The following is a 12,316-nucleotide window of genomic DNA, read 5'->3' on the forward strand; positions in this document are numbered from 1 at the left end:
CTGCTTTCTAGATTGGGTGCACCTGCACAATTATTTTCTTTTATGACTTTTGAAGGTTTTAACTTTGCTTGCATTGTTGGTGTTTTATTACAAAATGTCTTCAGTACTGTCTGTTTTCAATGTGATCACCTTCTTAGACCTACTTTTTTTAGTGTCACTCTCAATGTTTTCTTCCTCTTTATCTTTTCAAGATCAGTTGCTGCAACCATTGTTATAGATTCTTCTCCTGTGCCTTGCCCTGCCCTAGTTGCTGTTTCTTACCATGTAACATATCCTTCAATTCTGTGGTAGGTAACCCACTTTGAACATCCCCACTACCTCAACTCATATGGCTGTTAGCATTGCAAATAATACTGTTTATGCAAAATTCTACTCTTCCTTATCTTGAAACAGAGCATGTATACAATATTTAGAGAAGCTGTCTAATTATACTGTTGTTGTATTTATAGCATACTTAACTTATTGTCTATTTATGTGATGAATGCTGAGTGCACAAAATCTAGTGTGCAAGGAAGGAACCCAACCCTTCCCTCTGGTCAGGAATTTGATATACAGTACTACAGTTTTTTAGCTGTATAATAGTTTTATATTATATACAGTCTCTCCTGGACTTACGATGGGGTTTCGTCCCAACGACTAGGTTGTAAATCGAATTGGTCAAAAAGGCGAAAATAATAAATAGAAATTCTAAAATGGGTGTCGTTTTCTTCTCAGCACCATGAAAACTCTCACTTTTATGCTTTCCAGCCATTTTAAAGGGAATTAAAAAAAAATAATTGTCAATACAGTGGTCCCTCGGTTAACGAAATTTCGGTTAATGAATTGCCTCCCATAAGGCTCTTCAATTCGGTTAACGAATAAAACTTCGATTAACGAAATCCTTACGAAAATCTTGGTTTGTTGTGAGCATCAGCTGATCAACTGATGGGCTAGTCTGCCAATTCAGTAATCTGTTCTATGCTTACATTCGTTTCCAGTGGAGTACATATCAAGAAAGCCGTGCTCTTTAATATTTTTGCATTTTTTATATTATAATTATTAGTCATTTTAAAATTTAGTTAACATATTGATATAAATGTAGTACAGGGAACTAGTTTTTTGTGCGCCCATCAGCCGCTTGACTCACCCACCAGGAGTCAGTTTGGCTTTGTTTACAGTGGAGTGAACATCGATTTTGTTAGTGTCTTGAATAGTTTAGCATTTTTACATTAAAATTATTAGTCACTCTGATATTTAGTTAACATATTGATAATATATAGTGCAGTGCAGTGTAAATTTAAATAAAATAATCTTGAATTACACCTAGTGAACTTAAAATTTTATTGGTGAAATTACTGCATCAAGCATGGATCCCCTGAAAGGTGATTTCTCCTCCATCCCCACTTCCTTCTCTTCTCCCTTCTCCTCCACCCCCACTTCTAATTCCCATCATCATCATCAACCAGGAACCTTCTAAATACACACCTCAAAGTAAGTGTACTTTACTGCATTTTTGTTTTTACTTTGTGTGTACTTTTCTGTGAGCTGGAACCAATTACCCAATATCCCATTGAAATAATGGATTCGGTTAACGAAATTCTCGTTTAACGAACGACTCTGTGGAACGAATTGTGTTCATTAACCGAGGGACCGCTGTACACAGCGCAATCACTAATGTCGGGACTCAAAAATACGTAATGTGAAAAATATTTTATATGACCATGGCCGTATTATGTCCGGGTTGTCGTAAGTCGAGGAGAGACTATATTTGTTGTATCACTTTTTTATGCAATTTATTGTTGATGATAAAAAAATTAGATTCTGCACAAGAGTCTTTCTATCCTGCTGGACATTTGTCTTCTGTATTTTTAAAATTCTTTTATGTTTAGAAATATTGTACGTTGTCATTAGATTTCTGAAGATCCTTGGTTGGTACTAAACTTCAATTGGTACTACCCATTTCTCTCTTAGAACTGTATTGTACTGTATTATGTTATTATAAACTATGGCAAGGATGAATGGATGGCTGAGAATGAGGGGGGAATCTATGATTTTCTTTAATCCAACTTCCTTTGCATCAATGTGAAAGTCTTAAAATGAAAGCTTAGAATGTGCTGAATAAAATTGTCTGGTATTAGCCATATAACAAATTAAAAGTTACATGATTGCATGCCCTTAGTGAAGGGGTTAATGATTGCCAGAGGCTAGTAATTCAAGTACATTACAATACAGTACAGTATTTCAAAACCAGTGCAAACATATTCTATACATTGTGTGCAGTACTGTACTGGAATGTTTATCCTTACAATACTGTATACTATATAACCCCTATCACACTTGATTACAGTAATCCTTGGATATATTGCACCAATATTTAACTAGAAGGTAGACTGAAACCTCCCATTCCTTAGATACAGTAGTTGTGGCATTTGCTCTGTGTGCCATCATTTGTCATGTGTATGCTCACTGCTAAGGTATCAACATTTTATGTATACAAGCAGTGCTGTACACTCCACATTTTTGCTCATCTCTCCTGTACTCCAGTCTATTTCTTACCTGCAATTTGCAAGTCACAATTCTCAACCAGGTAAAAAAAAACTACCTGTTCAAAATTTATGACATGGTACAGTATAGTATGCTATACTGAGTATTTATATATGGTAGTTAATTTGTTTTATACTACTGTACATGTACTTGCAAAACCCTTTCACATTTTGGTACAAAGTGGATAAAATATAGAGCAAGACAGACTCCAATTCTGTCATTCAATCATTCTAGCTGCATTATCAGATGTGTTATTTATATTAATGATGAACAAAATGGGGTTCAAGCTAAATATAGCTAATAAAATTATCTTCTCATCACAGACAAGCAGCAAATATAATTTAGTATATTGATGCCAACTACATATAGGATTTATTTCTTAACTAAGTAGTACAGGACTGTATAGGCAGCGGAAAAGTTGCAGTATGCCTATAGGGTGAGTACCATATTTCTATACAAAGAACAGTATACAGTACAGTACTCGGAAACAACAATCTGTATTTATTATCAGATTACTCTTATTTATCAGTCAACAGAATTATAAGGGTCTCTCTCTGCTGTGAGGAAATCAAGTGCAAATACAGGCAGTCCCCTTTATGCATTGGGGTTTCGTTCCAGAGAAATGTGGCTTATAACAAAACAACGTATTACGGAGAATTAATTCCCATAAGGATGAATGTAAAAGCCTAGATAATTTCCAAAACCCCCTCTCATAACTTTAATTACCCTTATAAAGTAGTACAAAAATACATTTAGTAACACAATACAGTGTGTAAAAAAATAATACTGTACATGTATATTCTGTAGTTCGACCCTCTACATTTTGCATAAAAATCTGAACTGTACTCGAGTATATACGGTACACAAATATGTAATGATAAAGATTCACACGACGCAGGGGATCACTTAGATAAGTATGTCCTACACAAGGGAGGGGTGCTGGGTAAACTAATGTCTCTCTGGGCATGTGTTGAGAACCCACGGAGAGCATCGCTTTGCACACAGCCCACACACAGTACTCTCCCCCCACATGTTCACTCCATTACTCACCCAAGCAGACCATGTAATTGCAGAACAACGACTTACGTATATAAAAAAAAGTTCCTAAATAGCCGAGTTACAGATAAGGAGATGATGTATAACAGGAACCCCTGTACTTGAAACTAGATGATCCTGAAAACAAATCTCTCATGTTGTACTAAGTTTTTCATTAAAAATGGTGAATGTATCTTAATTAAATTTCAACACAGTCACTCATAAATCAACATTATATCTGGTAAACTTAATTTGTTTTGTTAAAATTGACTTCATTACTTTAAAGTGATGACATTAGAATTATTAGTATCATCTTTGACACATTTTGGAAGCTGTTTCTGAATTGTAATTAATAATTTGTTTGTTATTGACTCAAGTATTTTTGGTTATGTGATTTTTCTTATAAGTAACAGTGACAATGACCTTTGACCTAGTGATCCAAAATCAGATGGACCCATTATTAAACTTAGTACAGTAATCATCTGTGAAGTTTGGCTTACCGGTACATTGAAGACCAAGTGTTGTGTGGGGAACCAAGTACTGACAGACTGACAGATGGATTGATAGATGAATGGAATAACAGATAAGCAGGATCAGCGCTGTGTCCCCCTTGGTCTGTTAGTTGGAATGGAAATAACCCAAGATCTTCATTTTAGTATGTATAGGTGTGTGTTGTGTTCAGTGTGGTGCCTTCTTTCATGTCTGTATCATATACTGTACAGTAGTCTTAACTTTTGTTCTCTTTGAATATTTGTATTTTATTTATTTTTTATATAAATCGATGTAAAGGTAACATTTGTGTCCTGTTATTTTATTTCGTTCATCATCATCAATCATTTTACTTATTGGGATGATTAGTTCATATATGAAAATAATTTTATTTTTATAATGCAGCCATAGCTTTAAATTTGGGAGAGGTAAGGATATCTGCATCAGAGATAACAAAGCTAGATAGGGTGAAGAACTGGTTGTTAGAAGAGGATGCAGTATATGATCAGTAGTAATGCTTGTAAGTCTTGTTAACCTGAACAGTATTTGAGAGATTGGTAGTAGGACTGCAATGTAATACAGCCATTAATAAACCTAAATAGGAGAAATATTGTTATAGAAAGGAAAATACTCTCCTTGACTGCCCTGAACTTCTCTCTCACATATTACAGTACTGAACTTGCTTAATGAATTACTTGGATTTTGTCACAAGCGTATTTTGAATGAATGATGGCATCACACATGTATCTCCAGGTCCTCATTCATGTGTATGATAATAGTACAGGTATCCCTCGTTTAGCGTTAATTTACTTAACGTTAATCCAGTTTAGCAATATAAATATTTATACACCCTTTTTCACTTAGCGATAGCTTGACTCACTGGGAAGGGGAAAAACTGTGGGTGAGGTGGCCTGTGAGGTGGTATGTTGCCAATGTTACATGTAATGAAACTATAGATATTGTGGGAAAATCAATAAAGTTTTCTCATGTGCCTGAGAAATAAATAAAATATATTATAAAAGTAATATAAAATTATAAAATAAAAAATGAAGAGCATGGGTGTACAAGGGGTCCCCGGGTTACAAATGGTTCCGTTCCTGAGGACGTTCTTAAGTCGAAAATGTACATAAGTCGAAGCACATGCTTTGTGCATACCGTACTTACAGAACAATGTTTAAAATCCCACTATATTATAACCTAAGTCTTTATATACATCTAAAATCACTTTATTTAAGAGAAAAGAAGAAATAGATTGACAAAATACAGTAAATGAAAGTAAAAAATAAGTCATCAGGTAAATAAAATACTGTAAATTTAAAGTTTAACCTCATTTGTATCGGCGAGCGTTCGTAAGTTGGGACCCCCTGTATATGTGTGAGAAATAAACATCTTTGTGGAACCAGTGGGCTGTAATTGACGTTGCCTGCTGGTCCAGCACCAGCTGCTCCTTTCCCCGATGTGATGTAATGGCATACACAGCGCAGCAGCAGCCACATGTCTTTGAGTCAGCTGGGTGACTGCCTGGTTGAACTGTGTCGCATCGCCCAGAGGATGGTTTGAGTGTGGAAGGAGCTATTTTTTTTTTTTACATAAAATTTGTGCTATTTTATAATATAATATGCTATGTGTAAATTTTATTGTTTATCATAGCAGTTTTTGACATATGTAATATGAAATTTGTTCAAATTAAGCTCGCCTGTTGTTCACTAAATCGTTTAACTCTGAACTACATAGTTTATATATAAATTTGGTGTTGAAAAATGAATCTTTTAACTTCAAAACCGTTTATAATAAACTCATTATTATTAGGGGGTACAGTACTGTACTTAGTGTTTATCGCATTACCATTTGAACCTGTTGTTCGCTCTCCATGTTTTGTTGTTATCCTTTATTCAGCAATAATTTCGCTTAACGTTAGGTTTAAAGGAATGCAACCCCATTGTTAAACAAGGGATACTTGTAAGAAATCAGGTGTGCTAGAGGATTTTCTACATGTAAACTCATCCTTGTATGATCTTACTGTATAAGTACAGTTCATAGCATCTTGGTCTGTCCAAAGTCATATATCTTTTGGAGTCTTGACCATTTCCTCAACTGTTTCACTACAATGAAGTTATATCAGTACATTATACTATTGTATTGTATAAATAAAACACTATTAATATACTTCAACTATAAAATTAAAAATATGTTGTAATACCGGTACATCCTGTGGTGTCATATATATGTGCTCATTTCCCTTTTTCTTTATTTGTTGACAGAATCTGCAATGAAGGTACATAAAAAAAATATAAATGCCACGCAGTTACCCAAGATTGAGATTAAATCTACAGATCACATGGAAGGTAAGCTGATTTTATATTTGTTTCATCTCCAAAATCACCAAATCGTTTAACGTAAAGACTACTCTTACTCACAGGCTGACGAGTGATTGACACTTATTTTTGAGAGATTTTCGTTAAAAAACTTGTTACAAATTGACGGCCATGTAGTTTTCATGGCAACAGGTGTAAAGGTTCTTGGCAACAGGTGTAAAGGTTTCATGGCAACAGGTGTAAAGATTTCATGGCAACAGGTGTAAAGGTCAAGTTTTTATCTTTCCAGTCACTGTTTAAACTGATGTGCAAGAGGGCATGAAATGTGTTGAGGATAAAATATTTGGTTATGTTGTATCTAATGTAAAAATAACCCATAATCCTAATTTTGTGTTTGTTGTTTCTCACTTAGACACAAGTAAAGTTGTGAAAGTACCCATTGCACTGAGGAGTAAATGGTCTTCTATTGGAGTGTCAACTGTAGTACTGGGACTTTTGGCTGTCCCAATAATTGTCCTCACTGCTCTTACCCTCATTATACGGGCGAGGGGAACTGGTCTGTATGGATTTTATGGTTCAGTGATATATTTAGTGGAATATGGCACAATTTACGTAACCTATTTTTTTTATAATGCAATATTTTAACTTTTTCTTTTATCAACAGGACGTTTCAAAGTGAAAAATCTCCATAATGGATCTCTGGGTGCATCTGTCCTTGGTCGCTCAGGAAAACATGAAAATGGTTAGAAATTGGTTCCTTGTTAAATAAACACCATGGATTTGAGAAAGTAGCAACTGAAGATTTAGACCTTGATGGTCCAGACTAGGCGACTCAGACATAGAAGAATTTTCTCAAGTTGCAACTAGAGCGTGAAAATTTTATTTAGTTTTAGTTTTTTACCAAATCCCTAGATAATTACCTATAGAAAATTAATAGGCATATGCTTGTAAAACATTTTTAAGAAAAACTAACCAACTTTCAGTTTCAGTATAATCAGACTGCATATACAGTATCCAGAATCTTACACTGCTTCCCAGAATTAATTTTATACCTATGCTGTTTTAAGCATTTTTAAAAACTACTATGCTCTTCCAAACTTCCCAGTAGACTGTAGAACCAGTTGGAGCCAATAAATATTTGTAACTGAGAAGCACACTGCAGTTGCAAATGAAAGGTTATTGTTACCTACCAAATATAAGGTGGGTAATCTATCATTTTACTGGAGGATGATATCTCAGTTAGGGTAAACGGAAAAGTCAAAGTAAAGGGAAAGGCTGTATAATGTCATAACACATATTGATTCATAACCATTACCTTAGTTACCTTGGCCCTTTTACTTCCCATAGTGGATGAAATTTAGTGCCCTACGGACATAAGGCTAGAATGACCAGTACTAAACCAGTTGTAGATGGATCAAATTAAGAGTATTGTACTGTACAGTACTGTATACCAAGTAAAGTATGTCTTGTGGTTGGGGGACTTTAATCTAGGCTCTTGAATATGATAGATAAGTGCTGAAACCACTTGGTCAAGACATCCACAGCATGAAATAACTCCATTTATAAAAACCATGTTGTCAGTCCATTTTCTATAAGTAGAGATTAGGAGTAGGGAAGCAAAGAGATGTGGAGAGGTAGAAGTAAGAGATGTGAATTACTTTTAGGGAAAAGTTTGGAGAGTTGGTGTGTTAATCTGACTATGAGTCGAGCCATCAGAGATGTAAAGACCACTTCCAAGGTGACGCTATTTATACAGAACTTTGTAGATGAGATGAGCTAATACGAAATATTTAATACTGTATTCGCATTTTTTGTCTTGAGAAATAGGGATGTTGACATAAAGGCAGTTAGTGAAGAGCGTATAATGTATGTTATCAGTACAAATCACAGTAATGCAGTAAGTAATAATTTATCATGATCTTTTACTTTGCTTTTAAAGTTTGTGGAAAAGATATCTTTAGATAATTTAAAGAGATATTTCTTACCTAAGAATTCTACGAAAGGATTTCCATTCATACTATGTAAATTATTTCTTTAATCAATTTTTATGTACTGTATGTATTAAGCGTATTTACAAGTTAACAGGGTTTATATAAGATAATTCCTTCCTGCTGTTTGCAATTTTAAGAGTAAAGCAGTAGCACAGATGTGGGAATTAACAACATTATTGTGGATGTTCTTAAGGAGCTCAAATTGGGGGAGCAAAAAATTACTAAATGTATTTGTGAAGACCTAATAAGAACTTGAAACATATTGAAATACAGTATAAGGAGAAATAATTTCACCTGTCTGATAAAGTAACAGGCTTGGAAAACAACAGAGCTTAGTTATAAGAACTTACAAACACGCATTGTGCAAAATTTATTTATAATTACAGTATTACTGAATGTTTGCAATGTGTAACTTACCATGTATGTTTGCCACATGAATTTGCCATGACAAACATTTACTCATGTTCATTAGTTACAACACAAACACACACAGGTATACACAGATGTACACACACACACTTATATAATCAAAAACACAAAACAAAACATACACTGTATACTGTATGTGATTACTGTACTTCTCATGTTGCTGTACAGTACTATTACAAAGCATTTTCATATATGGGAAAAGTCAAATGTAAATATAAAGTATGACGAGATATTTATAAAGCTTATTTCTTTATTGCAATGAAGACAAAAAGTCTTTACATATATTTTGGGTATTTGTTCATATATTTTAATGTTTATGTAGTATTTTGAATCTTCAGTGGAGAGTAAATTTTTCATAGTTTCCATTAACATTCCCTTTATTATTGACTGAAGTTCATTTTATGCATTCGAGTTTCTTTAGTTTTGTGTTCAAAAACATTTTTGGATCCAGTAAGTTGTGAATACTGCCTGCCTTCCCTTCTTAGTCATAGTCTGAATCAAACTATGATCCCATAGTATTGTTTTAGTTAGTTTTCATCTTAGTCTCATTAACACAGTACAGTACAGTATATGGAATATTTAATACTGTACTAAATAAGTTTTACTAAGTAAAAATTATGGCAGTACTGTATTGAGAGAAGTTGGTGTATTTAATATAATTTGCCTATGGCATGTAGTTCTCAGTAGTGAGTGGTGTGTATTATATATATAGTAAGAAATATATATTTATGTATGTACAGTTGCCCACAAGTATAGTGTTCCACCCCTCCGTGGCCTTTCTGAACATGTGACAATGTCAGAGTCACTTTATGAATGAATCAGTAATGTGACGAGAACAGTTGCCAACAACTGCTCTCCTCAGATTGCTGATTCAATCATAAGTGATTCTGACTTTGTCCATGTTGAAAAATGAACACTATACCTTATGAACCTTACCTTCTGATGATTAGGGAGAAAAGAAAACTTAACTGATTTATCAAGAAGTTGTGAAGTATTTTTAAGGGAAATTTAAAAATAATATCCAGGTATATTATTAAGCAGACATTCTGGAGTGTATATTTATGTACAGGTATTGTCTTTTTGTACTTGGTTATTTCATGAATGTTTTATATAAGTGCTCATAAGTTTGTGCTCCTGAGAGTAATTAGTCTGGTGTGGACAACTTTATGATTATTCTACAGTCTCCCAAGAAAAGTAAATCCCAACCATTAGTTAACCCTCTTTTTGTCTACTGCTTATGGTGCCAAGGTGAACACTCAAAGAATACATTAAAAGGGTATAGTACCCAGTTGCTCCATATTATGCATTGTTGGGGAACGTCATCTTCAGTTTTCTCTTTAATTTTTATCATAGGATTTTACCTCAATTTGTTCAATGTCATGTGACCACATTCAATATAGTAATAGTTTCAGTGAAGAATATTATGAGTAGAATTCATTTTTTTTTTTTTTTATGTGCAAGGGTTTTAACATTTAGTAAGCAATCTAATCGTAGAATCACCATCTTCGTTATTTCAAACAGCTTTACAAGAACTAGATTTGTATTTATACGGTTTACCTTTTATTCCCCAAATTCAATTATACCGAGCTGAAGTACAGATGGCCATTGTGCTTTTCCTATCTCCTGTGTGTAATGTATCTGAGGAAAACATCTTGCTCACCAGAATGCACCTGGAGCTTCTTATGTAAACATTTAATCTCTTTGTTGACTACAGGTCTACTTGATTTCATCTTTTTGACACTTAATATCTCCCCCAAACTATCCTTCAAGCTGTTGTCAAGTAAAGAACCCCTGAAAAAAGCCTAGGAATGGGTTAGTTAACACTAGAAACTAAGTTGGAGATACATTACTGAAAAATATTTAAATTGGTGAATCCGTTGCAGGGCTTGACTAGGTACAGGCAGTCCCAGAGTTAGGGCAGATCGACTTCTTAACACCTGCAGTATGAATGGATCTCAATACATTCATCACAATTGTTTTAATTAAAATCCAATTTTTAATTATATTACCGTATTCTATATTGTTTAACATCACTTTATTTACATTATTTGTTATGTATGGGATATTATTGTTGTTTTGTATGGGCAGGGTTGTGCTTTAACTTAGCCTAACCTAACCTTTGGAATTAACACTGTTATGACCTATAAACAAATCGACTTACGATCAGGGTCCAGGAACTTATCCCTGTTGTAAATTCGGGGACTGCCTGTATACCGAGTGAATGAGTCAAGTGTATGTATTCTAAGAGGAATGCTGACTAAATTAGGAATGTTGTTGAACAGTCTACCACAGTTTTAGCTCAGGTAACAAGAAAAATAAGGAACCCATTGCTAGAGAAATTAAAAAAAAAAAAAATTTGTTTGGATTGAAGACTAACATCAGATGTCAACATCACTAAGCATATATTCAATTTTTAAAATTGCCATTAGTTGTGGCTGGGAAAGTAACTCAATTTTTATTATGATAACCTATTCAGTATTCATTAATACCAGTTTTACTTATGCCAGATTTTTCTAGGAACACAACCCCCAGTATAAATGAATACAACCTGCACTTTTCTTTGGGTATATTAACACAAACCCTTTCAGTTCGTCTCATTACATTGTCTTTACTTATTTTTTCAGGTTTTTATGTATGGTATGCCCCCCTCCCCTATTTTTTATACTTTAATAAATGAAAATGTTGTAAGCATAATAGAAACTATTTATCAACTACCGGTATGACTTCCTCCTTGGTCTGACACAGGAGGAAAAATAATCCAAGTATATTTGACCCTTTTGGTGTGACTCTCGAATAGATAGCTGGACCTTTTGTGTGGAGGAAAAGTAGAAAATTAAAAACATAAAAAATATATGACCTTGCTAAGTTGTCATATGATGTGAAAGGGACATTTTAAGCAATAAATTACAGTACAGTATCTAACTACAATTTGTGTACACACACAAATACACATGCACACACATATATTTATCTGCATACACACATACACTTGTACACACATGTATGTACAAACACAATCAGACTGGAATGGGTTCATTTCATCATACACTAACCAGTACATTCACTCTTACATACAAGCATGTGCTCACACTGCAGTACTATGCATGATCACATCCTGCTGTGGGGTCACTTGGATGCACAACTAATCTTGGCCACGACTAAGAAGCATTGTCTGGCCTAGAGATAATTTGTGGGTTGTGGCTGCCTCCTTACATGCCAGCTGATCAAATGGGATGAGTATCTGACAATAAAATTAAAAGCATGGGCGGGAAAATTATTACAGTATCTGGTGTGGTGGTTACACTGGCATTGTTATTGTATGGGGTGCGGGAATCGAATCAAAAGGGTCAAGAAAATGGTCATACCAAAAGGAGAAATCAGAAAAAAAAATTGAGTTTTGAGTGTGATTCAGATTCTAACACACATGAATCAGGTGCAATGTTAATACAGTACATATGATACAGTATATTGTACAATTATGCAGTACTGAATTATGTAGATATAACCAATATCACATACACTGATTTTATTTTT

At 34.2% G+C, this 12,316-nt stretch overlaps 1 protein-coding gene across 1 annotated transcript in view; it reads left to right on the forward strand.

Annotated features, from left to right (window-relative positions):
• Nucleotides 1-9,665, forward strand: part of LOC121866941 (peptidyl-glycine alpha-amidating monooxygenase B-like) — a 91,966-nt gene extending 82,301 nt beyond the window's left edge. Inside the window, 5 exon segments of the mRNA XM_042366693.1 lie at nucleotides 6,309-6,392; nucleotides 6,775-6,918; nucleotides 7,027-7,104; nucleotides 7,107-7,184; nucleotides 7,187-9,665. Of these exon segments, the coding sequence (XP_042222627.1) occupies nucleotides 6,309-6,392; nucleotides 6,775-6,918; nucleotides 7,027-7,104; nucleotides 7,107-7,184; nucleotides 7,187-7,236 (434 nt within the window). The 3' untranslated portion in view covers nucleotides 7,237-9,665.
• Nucleotides 9,666-12,316: the final 2,651 nt, after the last annotated feature.

Source organism: Homarus americanus, unplaced genomic scaffold (assembly GCF_018991925.1).
Source record: "Homarus americanus isolate GMGI-L3 unplaced genomic scaffold, GMGI_Hamer_2.0 scaffold14393, whole genome shotgun sequence".
NCBI classification, from domain to species: Eukaryota; Metazoa; Arthropoda; class Malacostraca; order Decapoda; family Nephropidae; genus Homarus; species Homarus americanus.